Source organism: Neodiprion fabricii, chromosome 5 (assembly GCF_021155785.1).
Source record: "Neodiprion fabricii isolate iyNeoFabr1 chromosome 5, iyNeoFabr1.1, whole genome shotgun sequence".
NCBI classification, from domain to species: Eukaryota; Metazoa; Arthropoda; class Insecta; order Hymenoptera; family Diprionidae; genus Neodiprion; species Neodiprion fabricii.
The window spans coordinates 28,832,257-28,859,337 of record NC_060243.1 but is presented as its reverse complement, the minus strand read 5'-3'; the positions used below and the strand labels follow the sequence as shown (position 1 = coordinate 28,859,337).

Genomic DNA, 27,081 nt, shown 5'->3' with positions numbered 1-27,081 from the left:
GCTAAAACTGGCCCCGCGCTGCCAAAGGGCCCTAATCTTCCGTGCCGTCTGATCCCGGCCAATCACACCGGGGGGAAAGGAACCAAAGCGTAAATTTGCGAGGCGTCCAAAAGGTCGGTAATTATCGGGTACTCGTTTACTTCATTCAACAGGGAAGTCGTAAATCCTGAAACTCTATAGAACTCATCCGAAATGTGTCGGGGACTTCATTTGTCTAAGTGTTTCGGGTAGTAACGGTCACCCTGTTACATCCGGTGGAGTCCGGGACTGTTTACCTTATCTCTTGATTGCAATCTCATAATTCCCTTTTCTTGTCCCATTATCTTTCACCTCTCCTCGGGGCTTGCAAATTGCCTGAAAATTGATTCGCTCAAACTTACTCCGATCATTTTCCCGTTTCATGCTTTTACAACTCACTTGGAAACCTTCACTTATTGCAGAGACACGTCTCCGGACCTTACATTCAAACGCGTTCACCCAATTACCTTAGAATCCATGTTTTTGAACAAACACCTTTCGACAAACATCGATCGTTACCGAATACTTGCTGAATACCACATTGACAGCCTTCGGTGCGGTTGCTTTTGGTGAAAAGGAACCCATTCTATAGTCCATAACGGACCTACCAACACCGACGAGTATTTGCACTTTATTACATTCTGTCATCTCGTCATGTTCCGTGGGAAATCATTTGCAGTATTTAACGAATTTCGATTCAACTTTTCAAGCTGACGACTCTTCAGGCGTTTAATAATACCTGACTCTAGATTTTCTTGAAGAATTTCACCTAAAGCTCATCGAAGGCTCGTCCCAAACATAGAATACAATGATTGTATTTCTGAGTTTTGCATATGGAATTTCTATACACGGTACTTTTTCCCTTTACTACAGAGTTATGAAAACCGGCAATCGCGAGAGATTCGAATTTCTTTTCTGATTAAATAGCAGGTCAATTAGTGCGACAAAAAAAAAAAAAACAAATAAAAACCATGATAAAATAATGACAACCTTAAAGCTCGTGTAAAATAACTTTGTCGGTTGAAAAATAATGAAAATTTTGCGAGTCTGAAACGTGCAGGTTTCGCGGAGTCGTAACTTCGTGTAAATCGAACCATGGGTTTGGGCGCGCCTTCACGAATGTCTGCGTTTGTTATAGGATTGGTCCTGTAAAAGGAACAAGTTAAAAAGTCGGCGCTGACGTTTCGATTGACAAGTTGAAGATTTGAAACGCGATATTTCAAAGATATCCGAGTTAGTCGAATAGCGTTCTGCTCAGTTCGGGCCGTTGATATAAAGGTCCCCACGATCCGGCCTCTCGTTCCCACACACTTCCAGCATACCTGTGTATTTCCGAATATTATACACAACGACCTCGTACCGCGTGCTTCTCACCCACACGTGAGAATCATACCTTGATACAGATCGACTTTTATGCCTGTAAGACACTTTCGAACCTGTACTGGGTGAAACGAAAGTATAGGTATCATCCGAGTTTTACGTATCGCGGAAGATTCGAGGATGCGCGTATTTCGGATGAAGTTACGCTGAGAAAAGTTTTTGAATATCGTTGGGACTACGAAAAACGAGGTACGCGTAAGCATTCTGCGCCATTGTCGATCCTTTTTTGGTAATTGCAACGCAAAATCAGTTTCTGAGGTTTACTCTACTTTTTTAATTAAACAAGGCTTTAACGTCAATTCATTCTTGCACGAGCGTTAAATTTTCGCAACAGTTGCAAGAAAATGTAGCAACAGCGATCGTAACGAGAAAGAATAGCAACGGATACCAGACTTTCCGGTAACAGCTAGAAAACTAATTTTCATTTTCTACCTATAACTATATTTTTCGATTCTGGTAAAAAAATGAAAATAGTCAAGGGCCGAGCGGTGACCGGAACTAAAAATTTCTCTCAGTGTATAATTCCCTTCTTTTTTCCTTTTTCTTACCGTACCCTGACAATCCCATTCCCATAAAAAACCATCATCCGTCCATTACCACACCATGTAATCACTACACTCAGTACGAATCGATGATTGTACGAGCGAATTGAAATAAAGTTTTACAGCGTCTTAACCTTTATTTTTATTACTTTGTTTTGTTCTTTTTTTTTCATTTTATTTTTTATTAGGGGGCGGAAGGGGAAGGCCGGATGTGCGGAGCACTAAAAGGGGACACCCCATAGCCGCAGGAGCGATCGTGCACGGTTGTTCCGTCCCGTCGCATACGTATCTGGCCACCCATACCCATAAAAAAGGCTTTTACCATTCGACACCGTGCAGACTTACGGACTGCAGTGAGGTTCGGGGGTGTGGGTGGTGGGGCATGGACCGACGGAGTCAGGAGAATAGAGGAATAGGTTTACCGGGTCTCGGGACAGATTCAATCTCACGTCAACCTGTCGGCCTGGACTACAGACTTCGATATCTAAGCCGCGATCCACTCTTCGTCCGCCCCCCGACGGCGGACCCACGATATTGGAAGAAACGGACGGTCATTTTCACCTATCAAATAACCGGTGACAACCGACCCGGAATTCGATAATTAATATGTTTAACTACGTCCGACTCGTTCTTAGAATGATTTTGAAGAGAGGAGAGTTCGGCACTGAGAGAAATTTTTAGTTCCGGTTACCGCTCGGTCCTTGACTATTTTCATTTTTTACCATAATCGGAGAATATAGTTCTAGGTAGAAAATGAAAATTAGCTTTCTAGCTGTTACCGGAAAGTCTATTATCCGTTGCTATTCTTTCTCGTTACGATCGCTGTTACCTATATTTTCTTGCAACTGTTGCGAAAATTTAATGCTCGTGCAAGAATGAATTGACGTTAAAGCCTTGTTGAACTAAAAAAGTAGAGTAAGCCTCACAAACTGATTTTGCGTTGCAATTACCAAAAAAGGATCGACGATAGCGCAAAATGTTTAGGCGTACCTCGTTTGTCGTAATTCCAACAATATTCGAACAGTTTTATTCGACGATACCTGTCTTACTCAATTTTTCTAGTTACTGTAACAAATGAAATTTTTCTCAATGTTCTTCTTCTTCTTCTTCATCTTTTGACAAAAGTTGCAAAAGTAAACGTAGCCAATTATACCGGGACAATCTCTTAAAACGTGAAAACCAACCGCGCATGCGCCAAAATAATTAAATCTCATTGGTCGGCGAAATCTTCCCGCAGCGATATTCTTGTCCGCGATGCAAGCGAAACGCGTACGTTTGAATTTTCAAAGAGCGTAAGCATTGAATTCCGATCGTTCTTCGAAGAATCAACTTTTCGACCCACCAACAAATGCTTCCCAAACCTTTCCGAGTCGCTACCTCAATTATTCGAGATTCTAACCTCGAAAATTCGTATCAACTACATCGCCGTCAGAAACGGTTTGACGGTTGAAAACTCGGGGTGGTCAGCCTGCCGATAAAACTCGCGCATGCGCGGTTGATTTTCAACTTTCAACATATCGCCCCGGCGTACGAACGAGCAGAAGCAGCGCCATATATCAGCGAATTTTACGCCACTGCACGGGAACCCGCGCGAAGCACTCGGTTTATCGAGTATCGTGCACTCAGATTATCACCCGAGTATGAGATTAGGAGGGATGTCGGGGGTTCGATAACGCGCGTCGCACGCGTCGCAGGGGTTTCGGAAATGCGTCCGTGTCCGTTTGCTTTGGGGTGTTTCGGCGCCTCCCTTCGATGATCCAAGCTCTCGCCGCCTCCTGCGGGTAATAACCAGCTAACCAGACGTTTATTGCTTTGTACAGATATACCGTTGGAGATAACGCGCCGATCATCCGCGATTCTAATCGGTTATACAATTGTGCGTCATTCAATTAGAGGCTCCCAGATTTATCCCCGGTTGCAGTTGGGAGATAAGATTCAACGTGCCGACGATGAGCGGAGCCGAAATTTCTTCACAAATGAAAACTGATCGGAGACTCGGGATTTTGTTACCTACGGTAATTAATTTATTTTTCTCTTGTAATTGTATAATAATTTTATTGAAATTCAATGTCAGAAATTTCGTTTCGCACTAATCGCATTGGAAATAGTTTCTTGTTCTTTTTTATTATTTTTTTTTTTTTTTTTATTTTAACGTTTTTCGATTTTTTATAACGATCGAAAGATTCTTGCGAATTCTTTGCGATGTCGCGCAAGCTCTCAGCCGGGGCTTTTTTACTTGACCATATTCCGTAAATGTCCGTCAGAACGGACGTCAAATCTTTACGAAATATTTCTGATACAAGGTACTTTGTGATTTTTTATTATGCATGCGGTATTTCGTCAGGATGTATTTCAAACTTTTTATCAAGACCCAAAAGCCGAGCGATATTTTATGAAAAAACAAACCGATCGAAGTATAACCGAAAAAATACCCAGGGTCGAGCTTTTGTACGGAAAGGAAAAAAAAAAAGGTTGTTTTTTTAACTTTAATCAAGAGTATCTGGGGCAGAGATATATATGTGTATACACAGGGCGTCCCAATTCAAAAGACCTAATTCATACATTTTTGTTTCAATTCAAATATTCTTCATTCGAAAATATACAACTTTTTGGGGAAATTTTTTTTTTTTTTTACAAAGCGAATATCTCGTGAGTTACGACAAAAAATCGAATTCTGCAAGACACGGGGAGATTGAGACACGACGAATAGAATTCGTAATGCGTGCAGAGCAATTTTAAGGGTAATCTTTTTAAATCCACATCCCCGTGTCTTGCGGAATTCGATTTCTTGTTGTATCTCGCGAACTGTTCACTTTAAAAAAAATAAAAAAAAAAATTTCCCCGAAATAGTTGTACACTTTCGAATAAAGAATATTTGAGTCGAAACAAAAATGTGTGATTCCATTTTTAAAAAAACTGCTCCACCCTCCCCAACATCACAACTTACGATGTTGGACCGCGTGAAAAAAAATTCTTCATGTAATCGTAAAAATTTTACACCACGCATTGTCCAATCGAACGATCAGATCGGCTGAAAACGTAACGCATCTTTAAAATTGGGACACCCTGTATACGCATAATACGTACACGTATATATTTCTGTAAGAAAAACGGTCCAACCTGAGGTAAAGAAAGGGGGTAAAAGAAAGGAAAGTCTAAGTTGCGTTCTCAGGGGTTGGCGGGACTTGGTTTACGGATGATTCTAAGGGCGTGGAGGATTTATTATAGACGAAAGTTATGAATGGAGGGCGGACGCCTTTTATAGGCAGCTCGGAGTCTAGTTCACCGTAAGGCATAATCCGTATCGCAGTGAAGTATCGTCAGGTTAAATTAATCGCGGCAGGATATTTAAAAACATTTTACGTTACAGGCGACAGCCAATTTTCGTTCCTCTTTGTTTTACCAAGGAAAGTGACCGAGAAGAGTAAAAAAAAAAAAAAAAACAAAAATAAAAAAAAATAAAAAAAAATAAATTAATAAATGAACAAACAAAAAATGGTAACCGGAGTAACGTTACTTTTGGTAAGAAATGTACTTACGTATCTGTACACTGTGTAAAAATGATTGTGAATTTACTTAACATTTACCGTACAAAAGAGGCGTAAATTTACAAATTCAGTGCAGCGACGCAAATTAACTATGCATTTGTCTGAAATTTATAGGAAAAAGACTAGAAAAAAAAAAAAATAGTAATTTGATTTCACCAAATTTTGTAATAAATTTATTGTGTTCGTACATTGAATAGACAGTAAACGTATGGTGTGAATTCACTCTTACGTATACTAATAAAACTTCTAATACAGTGTAAGAAGTTCCGTACAGAAATATTTTACATTTTACACGATCCGTTCGTAAACGTATCACAGAGCGTACGCGTGAGGGTTGAATAAAATATATATGTATATGTACATAAAAGAAAAATAGTTGTCGCATGATTGCGGCGGCGAATGACACAGCTATCGCAGACCGCATCTCACCGCTTTGGGTTTAGTCAGGCCTATGTGTGCGGCGTTATATCCTGGCACCCAGGTGGTCGGATGTCCGAGTGTAGGTATAACAGGATTGCGATTGCGTGCGTGTGTGCGAAACCCGTTCGAAATACAAACGCGGCGGGGCTAGGGGAGGATGAGAAAAAGATGGAGGATGAGGAGGAAACGATGGAAAAAAAAAGATAGAGAAAACAGAGAGGAGGGTATATGCGTGAGGACACGCACGTACGTCACGCGCAACCTCGTGTAGGTATAACACGCCGTTTCACACATGCCAAATCGCTCCGGTTTTGCGACGAGGCGAAGAGGAGAAGGCGAGGAGGCTTGGACTGAATGGAGCCGGTCATTCGTAATCGCTATACGCGCGCGTAACCGAGAGAAAAATAGAGCGGGAGAGCGAGAGAGGACATCCGCGTTTTCAAAGGGCGTGCATCTGGACCCGTTTTCGTGCTATCTCGAGGCCTGGACGAATTATGCACGCGCGGAAAATTGAAAGTTACCTTCGTGCAACGTTTTCCGTTACCACGAGTTTTTACGGAAATTGAAAGATTTCGCATTGTTTCGTAAAAAAATTTTTAAACGTAAATAGGGTTTTTTTTTTTTGTTTTTACCGAAGAGATACAAAATTTTCACGAAAATGTACAAGTGTTTTTGTGCAAACTTTCTATCATCACTACGAATTTTTACGGAAATTGGGAAGATTTTTTTTTATCATCGCTGGGAAAAGTTTCATTTGTTTGGAAAAAAGAAATTACTAGACTTTCCGGCAACAGCTAGAAAACTAATTTTCATTTTCTACCTGGAAGTATATTTTTCGATTGTGGTTAAAAATGAAAATAATGAAGGACCGAGCGGTAACGGGAACTAAAAATTTCTTTCAGTGTAATCAATTGTTCGTACACCATCGGTCGAAGTGCTTATGTTGAGTAGGTACACAAGTTTAGTTCATTCTGATACAATAATTCACGAAAAGTTTCATTCGTACTGCGGTAATTATATTTTTATAACACAATCCATTACCAAAATAGTAAAACGTTCGTTAAAACTATACGTCCGGCAATTTTCGTCGATTTTAACCCACATTGAACGTGTAACATGTAGTACTTTTCGGTGAAGTGTACAATATGTACGACGACTCCTTCGACGTGCGTTCGTATAATACACGAGCTTTTGAGCGGACGCCGTGGTGTTGATTTATTCGCTCGCCGTGGAAAGCACACAAGCTCTCGCGGATCCGTCGGATGGGCTCGCACAACAAACGCGGCTCGTGAGTTATTGAACGGGGTAATATATACTCTCGGCATGTACGGAAACCGTGGATGATTAAATCACTCGGAACACCCGCTTCCTTTTCCTCTCACCGTCATGACTTACGGACAGTCAGCTCGGAGGTAGAAGCCTCCGTGTGAGGGGAGGTGAGCAAAGGGAAGGACCTTGCCAACCCCTAGCTTGCGAAAACCCGTCCGCAAATTGTATTCCAAGGATACGCGCGTGTTGGTTAGCAAAAACTTGAAAAATTGGTCACTTGATTAGCGGAGACTCTCACGATCCTTCTGAGGCCTTTGAGGCTTCAGAAGAGAGGCAAAAACGATCGTGACGAGAACTTGGTTTGAGCAGAGAAACATTGGAAGGTCAGTAAAACAGGGTTGTCGTCGGACTTCAAATTTGTCGATCGATTAGCCGAGACTTTCGCAGTTCTTCGGGGCGTTTGAGACTTTCGAAGGGATAACGACGACAACGTGATTTGAGCAGAGAACCATTGGAAGCTGGGGAAAACACGCTTGTCGTCAGACTTTCGCGCAACGAAGCGATCAATCAGTCAATGATTTTCACTGCCGAGGAAGGTGTTCCAGGTCGTTCTCTCCGATTTCATTGCTTTTGTAATATGTTGCAGTAGACTGAAAACTAAGCGACACGTATTTTATTTTATCCGCCATTAAACACTTTAAAGGGCTAAAACCACCCTCTGAATCTATATCCTCTTTTCATATATCGTTATGAGGAAACCTTACCAGTAGGATTGTTTAAAAAATATTGTGTTCTTGTGGGTGAAACTGTCAAAGCGCACCTTGAAATGCCTTACTTTGGAGGGTGGATTCAACCCCTTAAATTGTGCAATGGCGGATAAAAAAAAAAAATACGCGTCGCTTAGTTTTTAGCATACTGTAACATATCAGAAGAGAAATCAAATCGGAGAGAACCACCTGAGATATACCTTCCTTGTCGGTGTTCCAAAACTATGACCAATTGGGGTTCCTTAACCTTAGTCACTCACGCTTGTGAAAACTTCCACATTACTCACAAGGGGTCATCCAAACCCCAGCCAATTACGCAGCGTTGTTATTGCACACAACGTGACGTTATGAAAATCTGAGACAAAATTTAAACAATTCAGAAATAGATTCCAATCTTAGTTTTAGCAAAAAACGATGGAGGATGCGGGAGAAATTCTTGAAGCAAGAAAGGTAAAACAATGCGCAACACGTACACGGGGTCTCTGAGACTTCTAAGCTTTTTCAAACATTCTTCATTGTACTTGCACAAACAACCCTGATTCAAGTACGTTGCCTTTAAAATTGTACGTTCAAGTCGGTGCCGGGGTCAACCGGACCCCGTGCAAGTGACTAGGGTTAATCACGCCTTGACCCTAATCGTTGATGATGTTGATTTCTTCCGCTACGTCTGAACTGGGAAAAATTTCATTTGTTGCAATAACTAGAAAAATTGAATAAAACAGGTATCGTTAATAAAAACTGCTTGAATATTGTTGGAATTAGGAAAAACGTGGTACGCCTAACCATTTTGCGCTATCGTCGATCCTTTTTTGGTTATTGCAACGCAAAATCAGTTTGTTCGGTTTACTCTACTTTTTCAGCTAAACGAGGCTTTAACGTCAATTTATTGTTGCACTAGCGTTAAATTTTCGCAACAGTTGCAAGAAAATATAGGTAACAGCGATCGTAATGAGAAAGAATAGCAACGGATAATAGACTTTCTAACCGGAACTAAAAATTTCTCTCATTGTGAATCCTGACGACGCACCATCGTCCATGGTAATAATCGAGAGGTTTGCAGAGAGCGGCGGCGATCGGGGGGCCAAAAAACCTCATCGAGATAAGCGGAGGGCCTCCGGACTCAATGCAGGGTGAGGGAAAACCCGCATCGGTCGTACAATTTTGTGTGAAAACCGCAGCTGAATGGCCGTGCTCGGGTTACCGCGACCGAGATAGTCGGTGCTGGTGCACTCTCTTTGCCGAGAAGAGACCGAAGGACCGGAGGACTCGGGAGTTCCGAGATTACAGGGGTTGCGGCTTTTAGTGTCACGCTGACGAAATGGGTACGCGTTGTGAGGAGAGGACCGATCCGATCTCTGATGTCCGGGTACCGCTGCTTGACGTTCGTCGCTGAGGGTGCGAGAAAACTACCTACTTAGGAACCGGCAGCCAGCCAGACCGCCGACCTTTTTTCTACTTTGCATCACTTCACGGGCCGTTGAACACTTTTTCGAGAAAATGTCCTTTCCGAAAGTTTACCTCCCCTACCATAATGCAAGGTAGGTACATAACAGCGCCCTGTGTCCCACCGCACCGCAGACTTAGCGCTGGGTTGCAGTAACAGAGTAGGTACCAACCCAGGCGACATTGTGCTTTATACCTGGACGCCGACTTACCCGGTACGAGCCCGTGAACAAACACAACAAACACGAGACCGTCAAATTACTGTTACCGTTGCCAGGCCCATTCTCCCGGGGTCCGTGGTGGTCCCAAGCCCTTCACGTCCACCGCGAGATCCGATCTCTTCTTCGTTCCTCCGTTGACAAAACAGCGGAATCATTTACTCCCGCATGTGCGAAAACTGGATCGAATAACTTCTCGGGATTCCGCCTCTTGCTACCTGCCGCTGCTTCTTTCCTCCCCGTCGTATGATCCTCCTGTCAAAACTCACCGGGAATTCGATCTCTATCGGTTATGGTCCCCGTACCCTGATCACCGACGTTTATTCGCCAAGTCCGTTGTACCCGTGCACTTATACACGTGTCAACCTTGCGGGAGATGTCTTTTGAAAAATAACGCCGTGGCGACGCTCACAGCCAGAGTCATGCCCGGACTGTCGTATCCTTCCATTATTCTCACGTCGAGAGTCTCACGATGACCAAAAAGTTAAACTCCGATCGGTGAGTCACGGGGCGAACGGTCCGAACGGATGATAATTCGTGACCACCGTCAACCTACGCTCCATCCTTTCAAAAATCGATACCTACCCTGTGACGAGGGATCCAAGGTGGTCGATCTGCGCTGATTAAGGTGCCGAGTCGAATCGGAACAAAGGGTTCAGATCTTCGGGGGTGGGCGCTAATCGGTGTTTCATTGTTTGGCGAGACGGCAATCGAATCCCGGAGGTTTGCATAACTTCTGCGAGGCTCCTTACGGAGGGGTGAACACTGTGCCCGAGGGGTGTAACCTCGGAATGTCAAACTCTCACGCCCAACTGGCTCGACGAAGGAGTGCGGAGGACCGTTCCGGAGCCGATTCGGAAGCGTCGCCCTTCCGATTCCTAATTTCTGATTCGCAAAATCCGTCGAGGGGCGCGTTCGCGGGTTTCGACCCCAACCTTCGACCTTACGCAGCACCCTCGTTTTGGCCCCGCCTGAAAAATCCGGCTCGTTGTATGTTCGACGAAGAGTGACGAACGGGGAGTCGAATCCGGGCCAAATTACTCGGCGATATCACCTCTCTCTCCCTCCCTCTCTCTCTCTTGGGATTTTCTATACCTTATTGGGGGTTGTATATTCTCGCTTTTTTAGTTTCTCTTTCTCTTCCCGCCTGCCTTCGCCGTTCACCGTTTGCGAGCCTTATAGCGCTATTGGACGAGCTTTTAGAGAGCATTAGCCGAGCTTCACGGCTCGATGATTTCAGTCGTTTCGCGTTACAAGGTCTAAACCTCGAGCTCAACCACCGCCGACAAATTTGCAACGATTGGACTACGCGCGTTTTCTTTCTTTTCTTTTTTTTTTCCATCACCCTCGAGTATCCGACTTCTCGATTCCCTTCTTCGTCCTCTCCCCCCTCCCCCTCCCCGCCCCTTGCTTCCTTCCTTCCTTCCTTACTTCGCCCTTTCTCGCGGGGATCGACGCCCGGGAAGCTGCAAGAATGCCAATCTGGAATTAACGCGAAAGACGAAAATATCACGGGCGGAACGCGTCAACGCCCTTCAAAAACCTCCGTCTGTTGACCTACCTAATCGGTACGCGACCTACTTGATATTTTTTTTTTTTACCACCGCGCTGACCAGCCAGGGGCTTCCACAAATTACGCGACGAATAAAAAACGGACATTTATAGGCCTGAATAACTTGACACAGCCTGAAAATTGTCCCGAAGCTTTCACGTCGGTTCGCGGTTTTGCGAAACCGTATATTCTGAAAGTGTCGACGTCCGGTACTCGAGAATACAAAAATAAAATTTATAAAAAAAAAAAAAAAAAAAAAAACATCGCTCAAATACTCGACGTTCGTTATTTTTTACCAGCTTGAAGTAACGAGATCTGTATTATTGAACTTACGATCGAGTTTCCCGAATCTGAATATGTTTAACGAAATTCAAGACGCTCGCAAAGTTGCGAAACAACGATTTTTCATCGACGTTACGAATTTTAACCTCATAATTTACCCGTACCTGTAAGTAAATGAATATCTAAGTGCAAAAAAAAAAAAGTGGTCTCGACTTGTTCTGTACCTACATAAATTTCGTCAAAATCCCGCGACAAAACGACGCGTAGCTATAATTGATAGTTCGAAATTCGATGGAGCAGAAAAACACAAAAAAAAAAAAATCACCGAATCGAAAATTTCACTCTCCCACGTGATCGAAAACTATCGAAACGAAACGAAACTCGCGATTCTTGTTCCGACGTGCATTATTTTACGAGCTCACACTTGCGTTAGCCAAGACGCACGCGTTATACGGATACGCCGCTAATGGCTGTGGAAGGACGAGGACAACGTGAGAAGGATAAGAGAGGGAGCGAGAAAGGGGCGAACGCGACGTTCGGTGGCACAATCGTTAATTAAGGGGTGAAGCGAAGCCTGCGCGGGTCACAAACTACATCCATAAATATCTCGGGGAAAAAAGGTTTAAAAGAGCGGCAACGCGCATCCAGACGCATCGTCGGTCCTGCACAAGGAGGAGGCGTCTGTCTGCAGGAGTCAGACCAGCGAGGCGGCAGCAGCTTCTCCTCGTCCGCCTCCAGGTAGGTGCAGAGGCTATAAATACACCCGTAATATACGCACGTTCGTATGAGTATGCCCGAGACTGCGTATGTGAACAATTTTATACGTATACGCATGCTGTACGAATATAGAATAGAGAGTGTCGCGCGAGCTTGAACAAATTGTATAAATTAACGACCTCGCGAGCTTCTTTCTCGGGTGGAAATCCTCCTCGCCCGTTTGATGTGTAAATTTCAGATGGTCATCCCACTGATCGAGTTTAAGAATTTCGTAGACGTAGATTCTGTGTTTGAATACAAATAATTAATCAATCTGGAGATTGGAAATTTTCTTCTACTTTTCTTTAATTACAGTTGGATCGTTCGCAACGTAAGGAGGGTTCGCAATGAGAGAAATTTTTAGTTCCGGTTACCGCTCGGTCCTTGAATATTTTTATTTTTTACCACAATCGAGAAATGTAATTTAAAATACGGAAAGCCAGAGTAAAAACAAAACAAATTACGAATTACAACTACTCGTGTATTTTCGCTTTCGCATATTTTTATGAATTCATATTTCGACGGTTTTGAATTTTATATCGAACGACAAATTGGGTCCTTTAATTGGTACTTCATTGGTATCTTCAATATCTCGATATTGTGACCTTTCTATTGTACGATCACGTTTTTGACTCGAATACGAACAAGTGATTAGTAACAAATTTTCCCTGCAAAATTTTATTTTTCTCGTATTCATTATCGCGAATCATTTGTATATCTGACGCGTAAAAAGGTCAAGCATTGTTTCTTGTAAGGAATAATTCAAGAGGAGAGTGAAAAATGGCTACAAGTGTCATTGAAATAAGATCAAAAATTTGCCACGACCACGTACGTAGTTTCGAAAAAGAATTTTATTAAATTTAATTTTTTTTTTTTCTTCTAAACAGCACCAACAGCATCCACAATTCCGGGCTGAAACGTCTAGTTCTAATCCGCGCGAAGTACATAACGTGTAATATCGTGAAACTTTTACGTAGGCGTTCCAAGATTCCAAGTAAAATTGTACAATTGTAAAACAAAGAAGAAGAAGAAAAGAAATAAAAATAAAATAAATGTAAATTTTTCTACCAATTTAACATATCCGCTAGAGTCGTCGAAGATCGAAGGTAGGATCGAGCACGCGCATTAGCCTCGGCGGTTATTACGCGTACAGATAAGGTAAAAGCAGCCAGTCGAGGCGGGATAAACGCGCGTGAAATTCCATCGTTGATTCGGATCGGTCGTAGAGGCGAGGCGAGCGCGGCTCTCGGGCCGTGCCACAGAGGAAGATGACACATGAGCGGTGGGGCCCGGCAAGGCCCGGGGAGCCCTGGGCCTGACAAGCGGGCCGCGGCAGTCGGGCCGATTCGAAGCCTGCAGCGCAACACACAGCGCAACGCAGCGCAGCGTTCAGAGCACAGTAGCGACGAACGGCCATAAAGTTAAAATATGCCCGTCCTTTCACCCTTAACTGGCCCACGGACGCACCCACACTTTGGTAGGTACGCGGGGACGCGGACGGTTACAGTAATATATCGACAGTTATAACCCGACTCGCGTTACCGCGGTGAAACAGCTCCGCTCCAACGGCACATCGTGAAACTCACCCACCTCCGATGAGCTCAACACCTTTGTGCCCGGCATTCCTCGGCGAGAGTTTTAACCGCCTAGACTCCGCGCCTAGGATATTTGCTTCCCGCCATGCCGCGCCGTGTTTTCTCGATTATCACACCCCGACTCTTTATTCGGCAAAAGACACCGTCGGGCAGGGGGTGAACCTCCCCTGTGACGCGGAGAAAAAATTCATTTGTTACGGTAACCAGAAGAATTCGGTAAAACAGGTGTCGTTGAAAAAACTGTTTGGATATTGCTGGCGTTACGAAAAACGAGTCTTTGGTAAAAAATGAAAATAGTTAAAGGACCGAGCGGTAACCGGAACTAACAAATTTCTCTCAGCGAACGGAGCACGCGTTAGAGAATAAATTATAATTAAGTTATCAGTCGGCGAAATTCAGTGCTTGGAAATATTGCGTGCTTGCAATTTCAAGTCGGAAGCAAGACTCTTGTTTACCACGATGATGCCTGGCGCGCCAACCTTAAACTAGCTTTCGATACGCGAAAGCTTTGTGCATCTTTTATCTATGATGACCACTGAAACATTAGAAGCGGGGGGTAAAACGGGTGAGATTTCACCCTTTGTAACGCTATTTTTATACTTATTTACTGATCTCGAAGCTTTGCGTCCGACAAAAATTTCCTCGGTCATCCCGAGGCTCGTGTTCGACTGTAGTTGGAACGGATTTTAATAAATATTGAAGAAAATCAAACAAAGTATCAACGTTGAAATTTTCTTTTATTTCAATATTACTAGCTCTAGATAAGAAATACGTAGGTAGAGTCAGGACGATAAATTCATACAATTATATTCTCATCAATCTGCGAAATTCTCTACAAAGTTCTCTTTAAATTTACCAATCCGAAGTAAATCTATAAAATTATAGCAAGAAATTTTGCAATCTGGTAGAACGAGTATTTTGTACAAAAAGAAAAAAAAAAAAGTGTCAATCGCGTATAACGATTGAAAACGGCGCGTGATTGAAAATTTACCGTCTAATTTTTTTTTTCTCTCTCTCTCGCGCTCTTTACCTATTAATATTAAACCGAATCAGTTCGTAGCACACTCTCGGGCATAGAGTCACCGGTTACGCTACTGGTTACAGCTAGTTCAGAGACCTGGTTAAGAAAAAGAAGAAGAAGAAGAAGAAGAAGAAGAAGAAAAAGAATTCTTTTAATCCGTCAGACCGTTTTCGGGGATCAATTAAAGGGGGGTCCGATGTTGCCGCCGGACGAACGACCCCCAGCACCACCACGACCGTCTCGTACACCTTGTATCGCGAGGCCGATTGTCCGGCTAATTTCATTCTTCCATCCCCTCGACGAGCTAGTCAAAGAAGCTGCTCATCCGGAGGCATCCAGCGCAGTCAGTGACACGCCGCTGCTTCGGACCTGTTATGTTATTTGGGTCCCAACGCAGCGCGGGAGGACCAAACCGAACCGAACGGAGCTAAACGAAACGAAACGAAACGAAACGAAACGAAACGAAACGAAACGAAACGGAACGGAACGTAGCGAGGAGCGATGGAAACCCGTTCTTATTATTCATATTCACATTCACCACCCCGCGCGAGAGAAGATCTTCGTCTTCTGACTGCTGCTGCTGCTGCTGCTGCTGTTCCTCTTCTTCTTCTTCTTCTTCTTCTTCTTCTTCTTCTTCTCGCTGCTGCCGGTTTCTCCCGCTGGTATATTCCCGCGGCGTGGTATAGATATAGCGGTATAAAAATCTCTATAAAAAGTTGAAAAGTGCCGCCGCCGGAGTTGAGGAGCGACAATGGATGAAATATGCCGCCCCGCGTTGGGCCCTACTGAAACTTTTCGGACCCCATACACCTGCGGCGTTCAACGGAGAGGGATGGGGAGAGATACGGAGATGCCTCCGGAGACACCTCTTGTGTCTGCAGCTTCTTCTCCCGCCGCCGCCGCCGCCGCCGCCGCGACTCCTCAACTTTGCTTCTGCCGTTGCTGCGACTCCGGATCCTCAAATCTCTTCGAGTTTCGTGGGTATTCCCTCTTATGCGTACACTCGTACGTTGTTGCGACGTTTTTTTTTTCCTTCCTTCTCCGTATCTCACCTGTAACGACACTTCGTGAGATTTTTTCTTCTCCTTCATCGTCTTTATGTTTATCGTTTCGTTCTGTTGACGTTTCGTTGTTGCCGTTCTTTTTTTTTTTCTTCTTTTTCTCTTTCTACGACGGCAATTACGATAAAAAAGTAAACAACACCAATTGCCGTGCAGTACAGGACGTGCGAAATATTTTTTCCGCGGATAATTCGATATTTGCGTATATCTTCAAAAAAAATTGACCAAAATTTGCAATATTAATTTTTTTTGACACGTTCGCTTTGTAATTAAAATACTGACTCGAAATGCCTTTGTTTGAGCGAAGAGAAATTTTTTGAACGATTTTGAGATGTTTTGGACATTTTTTTAGAAATTCAGTTTGTTTCCGTCTTGAAAATTGCCGTTTTTCTCGCAATGTGAGAATAATTTTACATACCTGATGAATAGCGGCGATCGATTTTTCAGAAAATTTTACCCCCGTTTCATATCATACAAGACAATAATTTCGTGCGTTATATTTCGAGAAAATCGTTTGAAAACGAAAATCGATATCGCGCGCCATAGCGTAGAAAAAAGCAAATGGGTTTAACATAGACGGACGGTGTTTTATATTTTTTAAAGATTTCTAAATCCGGCAGAAATTTTTTTCTCGAAATAATTCTCAACGTACGTGGGTGGCGGGGTATAATTATATATTTCCCAGACCTCGAAAAGGCAGCTTAAATTTTCACGACGATCGAAAGAAGGTTTGAACTTTTTTTTCTCAACATTTTATACCCATGCTATACCTACGCATATAACATGGCATATAAACTTTAACTCGAGTCTAGTCTGAGGAGCGTAATTTTTTATGCTTGAAAAATTCTAACCACCGTATGCGGGGGGAAAAAAATTTGCCTACATTTCCATATTAATATTAATAGTTTTCTCGGTGCGACGGTGAGTTTCTAATGCCGTGTTTAGCGGATGTTTTGCATGGTTTTGAACAGTCGTTTAATTAACGCAGGAAGACGTGAGATGGCTAATACACATCATATTTTAATATCGTATATTATATACACCAGTTCGGATACGTGCCTAATAACGGAATAGAGAAAAATTCAGATAGAATGGATGGTATATGTATATATATATTATATATATTATATAGTATATGGATACGTATAAAAATTCCGTTAGAAAACTAGGAACCCCGGACTACGGATGCGTGGTATCTAAATTATGTATGTATAGAAATGACAAGCGTGGCATGCGGCAGCAGGCTGCTACATCCATATTCCATACATAAGGTTAGGCATACGTATAGAGCTTCGGACAGGTGCAAAGACGCAACTGACCGTAATTTGACGAGAACTAGAAAAGAGGGTTTTACCCAAAGAAAACCTTCCTCCGTACTTTCTAGAGCCTCGAACCCGCCGTAAGCGAATATATATATATATATATATATATATTTATATTATACTCACATAAAGAGGCTTCCTCTTATTTTCACTTCCATTTTTTGACCATTTTTTGCGGTTAAAAATTTAGAAAATATTTATAAAAATTTCACCAGTATCGCAGTACAGAATTTCGAGATACGCGAAAATTTCAAACCCTTTGCATGTGCGAATCATTAAAAATGTCGAAAGCCCAAGTGTGATAGAAGATTTAGAATTTTAACGATTTTATGTTTTGACTTCTTGTACTTTGACTTTCTACGTTTTAAGAAACTTGTATAAAAGCAGATTGCCCCGTTTTTAAAAATTCCACACCGCGACCATTTCATTTTCTCATTTTACCAAACATTCTACAAACTTATAACGCTTCCGTTTTCCAATCTTTCTACATTTTCACACCCTTCGCCTATTTTTTTTTCCCCCGACTGGACGCGAGAAGGAAGAAAGCTGGACAACAAAATCGCGAAATAGATTAGATATATTTATATCGCTAAAATCTTATTTCCATAACTCGTTTTCAATTCGATTCACCTGTATCTTAAAAAAAAAAACCTGTCAACGATTCATTGTTACATAAACTTGAAATCTGTTGTTGTTGTTTCTGTTGTTGATGTTTTTGTTGTTTTTGTTGTTCTTCTTCTTGTTGCCATCGTTGTTTATGTTGCTGTCGCTGTCTTTGTTTCTGTCGCTGTTTCTGTTTCTTGTTGCCGTTGCTGTTTCTGTTTTTGCCGCTGTCGTATCCAAATTTTCAAATCATCTCCATCATGGGAGCCAAATCCTTTACCGTGTAAATTGAAAATTTATAGTTTTCTCTCAAACGCAAGTACAGCTATCGATCATCGTAGAAGATGAGGCGAACAAGAGCGAAGAACGTATTTGACAAAATTATCCGTCGTAAAATTAGTGTAGCAACGGGTTACATAGAAATTTTTCAACCACTAATGAGAGGGTCGAAGATTGCAGGTAAGGTTCAAGGTCCCGCAACGGCGCACGACGGACTCATGCCGCGTTTTGTTAAACTAATGATTGGGAGGTGGGTATTGTGCGGTGGTGGTGGTGGGGTGGTGGTGGTGGTGGGCCTATTGGGGAAATGAACGCCGAACCCTGAGGGTGGCCCGTCGAAAGCTGTTTTACAACGTCGACAATGCGTCTCGTTATTAGCCTCTGTGGGGGCCTTTATTCCCGTGTGTCCACATAGTTTGGATCCGGGAGCGAAGACATGGAATTCTCCACCCCCGATTCCTATACCTCGCAAAGAAACGCTGACCGAGAATCCCGTCAGTCAGGCAGTCAGTCAGTCAGTCAATCAACCCGATCCCAGAACCAACAGCATTATTACCCCCCCTCCCTCTCTTCCACTCTTCTGTATATCTCCGTGTACATGTATCTTTTATTTTTAAACAATTAAACTGTGACAGAGGAATGTCAGAGAAAGAAGAATGAAGATATCGTTTTGATTTACTGATTCTCCTCAAAAAGGAGATAGCAGAATACTTGATAAAACTGTAAACAAGTGTCTGTACCCATGCCAGTATTTATTTCGCAAATTCTGTTCACCGCGTTAAAATCATTTTTACGAAATTGATAAACATTTGATATAATCTGTGAGAAAACTTACAACGGTATAAAAACTTTCGGCAATCATACATTTACAAGTCACAAGTTACTCGAACTTTGAAACAAACGAGTCCCAATTTCGGAACCCGCACCCCTAAATTATCGCATTATAAAAAACATAAAAAAAAAAAAAAAAGAAAATGCGACAATAATAAACGTAAATCCTTGGTTCCCCGGCAGTTGCGATCAGCCGATTCGTCCATTCAAAATACTTCCGAGTTAAAAACAATTCGGAATACGGTTGCATTTCGAAAAAGTAACTCCGCTTATCCACGTCGTCTGGAGAATTTTTGTTAAAACATTTCGTTTTTTCTTAATTCGTTGATCAGACCCCGTTCCCGACAGTAAACGAGGGTACACAGTTCGATGTAGAATTTTTCATCTACCGATAACAGAATTTTTGTTTTTTTTTTTCTTTTTGAGAAAAACGCGAAAAACGTCAAGTTTTGCCGTTTTTTTTTTTTCTTTTCTTTTTATTCTCGAGACGGCGTCTGCGGCAGTTGAAAAATCCAGGACTTCGGATTCGAGGTCCCGAGAGTCGAAACCCCCGATGCGCACAAAAATCCATCCGCGTCCCGAATGTTTTTTTTTTTTTTTTCATTCAAAACCATTTTCGCTGCTGAGTCACTCGACACGCCTGGCATCACCCGGAGTTGCGTGCCCACCTATAACACAACCAAGCATAACCCTCTCTCCACGAAGGAGCCGCAAGTCCCGAGTTTCGGGACTAAAGAGTCTGGATGGCCGAGGGCGCGACGCAGCTGGCCGGAGTCGGTCGGTAGGTCGGGTCGACCTGACCCCGTCGATCCCGTTCCTGAGTGACGTCTTCATGTCCCGCACCGCGGGGCATTCCTCGCGCTTATTGTCCCCCGGGACATCGGCTGCCCCCCGTCGGCTCCGACTCCTCGCGATGAGTCCTCCACCTCCTCCTCCTCATCCTCCTCGTCATCGTCATCCTCGAGAGCGACGCTCGTCGTCCTAGGACGACGTCCACCGTCTCCGGCTCCGAGCGAATTAAACGAATCTGTTTTTTTTTCTTTTCTTTTTTTGTTTTTTTTATTGCTACTATAATTCTTCAGTCGATTAGGTTTGTGGATCGGTTGGTCAACGTCCTTTCGGACGAATAACCGAAAAAGGATCGACGATAGCGCAAAATGCTTACGCGTACCTCGGTTTTCGCAATTCCAACAATATTGAAACAGTTTTTTCTAACGATACCTGTTTCGCTCAATTTTTCCAGCCACTGTGTTAAAAATGAAATTTTTCTCAGTGCTGATTGAGGTGTTTGTTGGTCAAAGTGACTATTTTTTAACCTGGTGCTCTCGACGATTTCGTCGTTGTCGTATACATCTCCAAGTATCGAAATCGTCGGATCTAGAACGCAAAAAAGGGCCTGACAGTCCCATTCTGTACTCGTTCACGGGGCCTCGTAGCATTCCATTGCCGGAACATATTTTTTTTAACGTTTACATTGCGCGGTAAAATTCTTCAATGAATTACCGAGTAATTTGAAAGCTTTAGAAGGGAGTAAATAACTGGCAAAACAGAAAATGAAGAATAATACATCCCAACTCAAAAAAAGTTTAAACCAAGAGTATCAATATTGGGTTTTGTGATTTTTAACTATCGACCATCGAGTCGACTCGTACTAACTTTAGGTTTTGTTCCGTAGTTTAAGTTTAACTTTGATATTAGGTTAGTTAGGTTGGGTTAGGTTTTTAATCTTAAGATTAGGAGCCATCCTATAATGTACGATCATTCTTATGCCACCTGTAGGTACTTCGCATCTGGATAAATTATTATTATCCATTTTTACAATTTACTATTGCGATTTCGTAGGATCGATGCCATTTCTTCATTTCTTTACCGTCGTTGGATCAACCATGTGGACAGTGACTGTATCCGTGAGTGTGTGAAAAGAGCGAAACATTCGCTGTATGAAATAGTCCAACTATGCGAAATTCTCCAGTTAACTACGTAAACAGTCAAACTACTAAATTTTAATAGCGGGATTCTGGATATCATCAATTTTCCGAACGTAACCGCGCTCGTCATTTATTGTTTTAGTCGACTGTTACGTTCTAATGATCAACATTGTGTCATTGTTTCCAACAAGTTATCAGAAAATAAAATTAACAACAACTGGTCGATGTTTTAATATAATTGTTTTTATTTTAATAATTTCAGGTAATTCCAGTAACGTTCATACACGTTCGGTTTATGTGATGCAAGGAATGAAATAACATCTTGTTTTAGAGATATTTTGTTTCTTATCCGTGGAATGGTAATGCGTGAAATTAACAGTTAGCAACATATGATCCATATTTAATCACGCACAAACATTTGAATATACCGTTAGAGAACAGAAAACAAATTGAATATAATTAGCAGAATCATTCTTTCCAAACGCATCGCGTTGATTATATAACTATGGTATGAAACGTCGTTAAAAATCAATATAAAGCACAGTGAAAATTACCTACCGGTGTCTAAGTATAATCGTTGGTAATATGTACCTATTAGAAGGAAAACGGCGAGCATAATTTATACATTCGGCCTGACATCAGAATTACGAATAATCGGCACTCGTAAAAATTAGTGTATCCCCGGATAAAAGTTCGTCAGAACGATTATTAGACATTCCAATGGTTATTTGTAAGATTATTATCTGCTAATTGAGACAATTTTTTTTCGTTCAGTCAAACCTTTTTTTTTTTTTTTTTTTTTCTATGTCAATCGTTACTCAAATTAATTGTAAATAGGACGTTGTAGACGCAGCTATGAAAAGTTGTACGTATAATAGACGTAGGTAAAACTAGGCGTGATAACCGGAATAAATGGTTACTCAAATATCCTGGTTATTTTTGCCAAGATCGTTTTCACTCATCGTTAAATCGGGTCGATGATTTTTTTTATGGAGGTAGCTATAACTTTTTATCCTACATTCCGCATACGTGCAAACGCTGGTATAACGTATGTATAAATAACCGTGTTATTTACTTATAATATCTATTTCATTGAAATTCATTCAGGTTTTACCCGAAGTCGTTATGCGTAATTATAAACGAGTCGTACACCTATAAGTATTAATATTCAGTTTTTTGTCGACGCGATTCTTTTTCGTTATACATGTTAAAACACATATTTAAAACGTTTTTTTTTTTTTGTTTTTTTATCCCGCGTGATTTTTTATTAAAAAACTAAGAAAATCAGATCCTACAGAACCCTTAATTCAATAGATTTTTCACCCCCGTTACTAAAATAAGTAAAAAATGTTACCGTTCTAGGGTTAAATCGATCGATTTTTGCTCGAGGCCTACTTTACACGCTCTCTTATACCTGGGTTTCAAATGGATTTAGTTTGCAGACATTAAGAAAATTCACGTGGCAAACGGCGAGGGAAGAAAGTTTACAAAAATGTGGGGAGGGAAGAAGAAGGGGTCACGTCACGAATCCACGAATGGTTTCCATTGCTGCCCGGTTGTGGATAATATCAGGGAGCATCGAGGCCGGCGTAACATTTACGCAGGTTAGAAATGAAGAACGAAACGATAAACAGGCGGCGTCCAAAAGCAGCCACAGCCATATACCATGCTCGAAATTTGCTTCGCCCATGGCATCGCCAAAGTAGGTTGGACATGTACCTATCCACGTACAAATTGCGTCGACGACGAAACAGCCCCAGATCGATCAAGCCGTCGTGCAAAAGCAGGGGGCACTAAATTAGTCACGAAAGATTTTAGTCTTTACTACATTTCCACTTACTCAGGCACGCGAGCCTTTTCACTTCGTTTGCTGCTCGGCGCCTGTTGACTTTATATCAACTCTATTAAACCATAACTACGAAATATGGGGATGGTCGGAAAACTGTCGAGCGATTGAACCGCGATTTCAGCTACCATGCACTGACAGAAATTTCATTTGTTACAGTAGCTGGAAGAGTTCGGTAAGACAGGTATCGTTTGAAAATCTGTTTGAATATTTTTGGAATTACGAAAAACGTGAGAAATGTAAGATTGCAGCAGTCTGTTGAAGAAGGTACGTTTTGAGACACCGTTTGATCCGCAAGTGATGAAATAAGCTTGCTGCAATTCGTGTGATAGTGGAAACAAAATCGAAGTTCAGGTTAAAGCCTGTGACGTAAGCTGGTTTCGGGTGTTAGAAGAGGAAACGAGACGATCGCGTTGTATTATTGACAATTAGTCGAGAATTCTTTCTCGTCGTCTTTAGTTCGGGAACGACTGAAATACGATCACGCTTTGCAACCCTTGATCCTCATCAGGTTGAAGTTAGTAACGTTATCGCAACGAAACATCAGGAAAAAAACGTAATTATCGTGCAATATTAGATTGACTTTTCAAGGAGTTGACTTCTCGAAGTACCAATAGTAAGTTTTGTTCATCGTACATTCCCAAACGTGCAAAGTAAACATGCATCGTTGCGGTAAAGTTTCCAACGTCATCCCGACGAATCCTAAATTTCACACGGATCGAATATACCTGGATAATTAATTTTCTTTCTTTTATTTTCAAAGTTTCTTCAATACGACGAAAAGAAAAGTTCTGCCAGCATTTCAAGCCAGAATATTAATCCAACCGCATATCCGCGGGAGAATCGCCCCTGCCAGCATCGTTCTCACAGACGCTTAGACGGTGAGATCATCTTCTTCTTCTTCTTTCTTTCTTTCTTTTTTCTTTTCTTTTTTCCTTATCCTTCTACAATTTTTCTAATGGTTAGCTGGAATTATTGCGCAACAATGATTTACAAACTAATAAGTAACAAGCGACAACGAATCGTTGCAAGTGTAAAGACGCGGTGCAAGCCACGCGCAGTGTCTTCACCGAGTGATGATTACTCGGGATGACTCTGCAGAGTTTTCACTTCTAGTCGGTGAACGAATGTGCTCCGAAGGCGGTGTAATAACGGCGACGTGGCAACAATGAGTGAAACCGCTGTTCTGAATAAAATATCAACGCGCGAGTTGCCGGCGTTGATTGGGAACAATTAAACACAGCCAACCATCGAGCCTCGGGACATTACGGCTCTCGATCATTCGCAAGATTAATCGCTTGCAGACGCCGCGAATAAGTTTTGCAAACGAGATGACCTCGTATGACTTTGTATGTTTCACACGCGAAATCAGTCCGTCTAGATTCGGAATACGGTATAAATTACGATGCTCGAACGCGGGCAAATTAAGACTCCTATTGATAATCGATGTAGCCCGCGAATGTTTCTTTATTTTATTTTTTATACGTAGGTATTTAGTCCCACATAAGCACCAGTAACACGTTTCGCATCCTCGGTTACGAGTTACACTCGCATTATCGTTATTAATATATAGAAATTCTCGTGAATTTATCAAACAAGTCGTTCTTCGTTGTTCTTCGAAACTGTACAACGGTCTCTGATTCGTCGGTGATCAAGTAACGTCGGACATGTGAAAGGACTGGGTCGTTACGCGTCTCTTTCTCTTCTCTGGAATATCGCGTCCGAGGATGAATTATAATTGCAAAAGTATCCCGTCGGTCAAATCCGTCGTTACTGCGACTGCATCGGCTGTAATATCAGTGGTATACTATCGGAAAGAGCATACTTTCCACTTCACCGCATTTTTACCACTGACCGATACACCGAAAGCATGTTTTTTATTTTGTTTCTCGTCGTGTGCGGTGATGTGATCAGTGAACACAGGTAGGTACAATGATATAAATATTTGAGGCAGGTCTTCGGGCAAGTCTATTGCCCGTATTGTACACAAGCGTAACGTAGAGACGATAACCATGGTTGACAAAATATCAGCGTCCACGTGTTGGATCAACAGGGTGGCCGCTGGTCAGGGAATTCTGGAAAACCTGGAAATGTCATGGAATTCTGAAATTCTCTAACAGTCAGGGAAATGTCAGGGGTTTTTTTCTGGACAAGTTTGGAAAAGCGAGGGAATTTCCCGGATGGAGATTTAATGGCCACCCTGAATTCAACGGTCTTAAGAATTTTTCTTCTACATCTCGTAATGTCGCGACATAGCAATACCTACGTATACATGTAAGGCGGTAGAAGATCACGAGGGCAGATGTCAACGGTTGTGTGTATCAAAGTGTATCCGTACGTCGTGCCCGTGTGTTCGTTGAGCTGACTGGATAGGTCGGTATTACATAGGCACAATGGATGTATTCACGCGCCCCTGCACCGCTCGGCCCGGCTCATTGTCAACGATCAAATTCTGTTGACATTTTTTTTTTTTTTCACGTCTGATTTTATTTCTCATCTCGCATTGTTTTCCTTAGTTTCTCATTCCACGACGAGGAACCGTTCGAGTCTCCAACCTCGATCAATAGCCTGGATACGACTCGCGTCCTATTCCGTACTACAACACACGTGTAACTCGATAAACGAAATTCTACGCTTATTATACGACTTCCAACAGGCTTTCTAATTTTGGACGCAACTCCGTAGACTGGCACGAATCGACAGTTTCCTGGAAGCATTCGACGCTTCGGAATGAATGGATTACGTTTTGAGACCATTGTCCTAGATCGATTGGTTTTTCAACTCTTTCGACGCTAAATATTGAGCACCATTGTGATCGGCTCGAGCTAGTCTTACACCGGTCGAAGAAACAGTGGGTACAACCGTAATGTACTTGTGTGTTTCGATACGTTCGTATTTAAGTCTCTTCGACGGTCGTTCCGCAAGATACTTGAAAGAGTTGCATCGCGCGATGCGTCGGTTTGATCATCGAGGCTACCGAAACTAGACACTCACCGTTTCAGCTCGTCCTTAACGCCTCCCACTGATCCCTGATTTCCGGGTTGAAGACGATCGCGGAGAACCGTCGAATCACGTCTCGAGTACACTACGCAGGTATATACCTTGTACTCGAAAACCCTCTTGCACCGGATTGTTTTCCCGGGTTTAAAGGTCCTTCGGGTACCTTTACTCGGTACGCACACTCAGCCCAGCCAGTCCCTTCTTCCAGGTATTAAAGAAACCCGTGCACCACCCGCGTCATTCCACAGTCCAAGAACAACGATACAAGGTGTAGTCACCATGCGTATACTTATGTATACATCACGAAACAACGTTTCACCAAGTGTTAGATATGACGCACATCGGGTACCATGGTCAACGGTACGAACGGAACTGTCACCCCGATAGTAGACGCCAAACAAGCGAGCCGCGTACAGGACCAGCTTCGGAGTTTGGAATTCGGAGGTGTTTGGGTTTGGGTACAGTCGATGCTTTCGATTAGGTTCGTCGATGTCACTACGCGCTCCTCGATCCTCCTCTTCTCCTCGGCTATTCGCGTTCCGCGTTATCCATTCCGTCGTGACGAAGAGTCGTTCCTCTCTTATTCTCTCTTGCGATAAACAGAGAGAGAGAGAGAGACAGAGAGAGAGAGAGAGAGAGAGTGAGAGAGAGAGAGAGAGTGAGAGAGTGAGAGTGCGCGAGAGAGAAAGAGATAGAGAGAGAGTGTATGAGCGAGCGAGATAGCGGGCGGTGGGGGCGGATGAGCACCGGGGGCGAGGGCGAGTTTTCCCGTTTACTACAATGCGATACTCGTGCACAGCGGTGTGCGCGGAAACTTATCGAGAGAACCTTGCGGCGGCGGCGGCGACGGCGGCCACGATGGCAACGGTACATAAGAAGTCGTCCTAACTGAAATCGCCCGAACGCTCTTCCTCGCTCTACGCCGATCTCGCGTTTCGCCTGGTTCACCGTTACGCCGACGCGGCGCTGCCCGTCGCGGCCGCGCATCGCTAGCTGCGCCGAGAGGTTGCTTCCCCCCCCCCCCCCCCTCACCCCCACCCGATCCCAATCACCCATGCCCCACACGCCCCACACGCCCCACGCGCTTTTGCCCCCCCCCCCCCCCCGCCGTTCGTAGCTCGCGAGATCGTATTCGGCTGATATATACGAGTGCGCGCGCTTTGGCTCGACACGGGGCAACGTTGCTACGTTGGGTGCCGAAGGTAGGTCGATGCCGCGCAGCCTCTCAATGGACCAAAATGGCCGACATCGCGGGGCGCGATTGGCCGGGTGTAGGTCGGCTGGGCGTGAGCTGCGATCCCGATCGCAGCTGCCGGCTGGCTCTCTTCTCCCCAATCATCCCGTGTGACCCTCTCCCTGTTTTTCCCGCTTTTCGTTCCCGCGTCTATATACGTGGCTCT

General features: G+C 43.1%; 2 protein-coding genes across 5 annotated transcripts in view; one reads left to right on the top strand and one right to left on the bottom strand.

Moving 5' to 3' along the window:
• Positions 1-23,564, top strand: part of LOC124183339 — a 45,198-nt gene extending 21,634 nt beyond the window's left edge. Inside the window, exons 3-4 of one of the 2 annotated variants that reach the window (XR_006870966.1) lie at positions 22,271-22,537; positions 23,445-23,564. Coding sequence is in view for 1 of the 2 variants with exons in the window: in XM_046571719.1 (XP_046427675.1) it covers positions 22,271-22,439; positions 23,445-23,500 (225 nt within the window). In the remaining variant the exon portion in view is untranslated. The remainder of the gene's footprint in view (positions 1-22,270; positions 22,538-23,444) is intronic. The other variant, XM_046571719.1, reaches the window with a different exon arrangement.
• Positions 1-26,607, bottom strand: part of LOC124183332 (homeobox protein OTX1 B-like) — a 60,037-nt gene extending 33,430 nt beyond the window's left edge. For all 3 annotated transcript variants that reach the window (XR_006870964.1, XR_006870965.1, XM_046571702.1), the window contains exon 1: positions 25,676-26,607. The gene's annotated coding sequence lies outside the window, so the exon portion shown is untranslated. The remainder of the gene's footprint in view (positions 1-25,675) is intronic.
• Between the last annotated feature and the right edge of the window lie 474 nt (positions 26,608-27,081).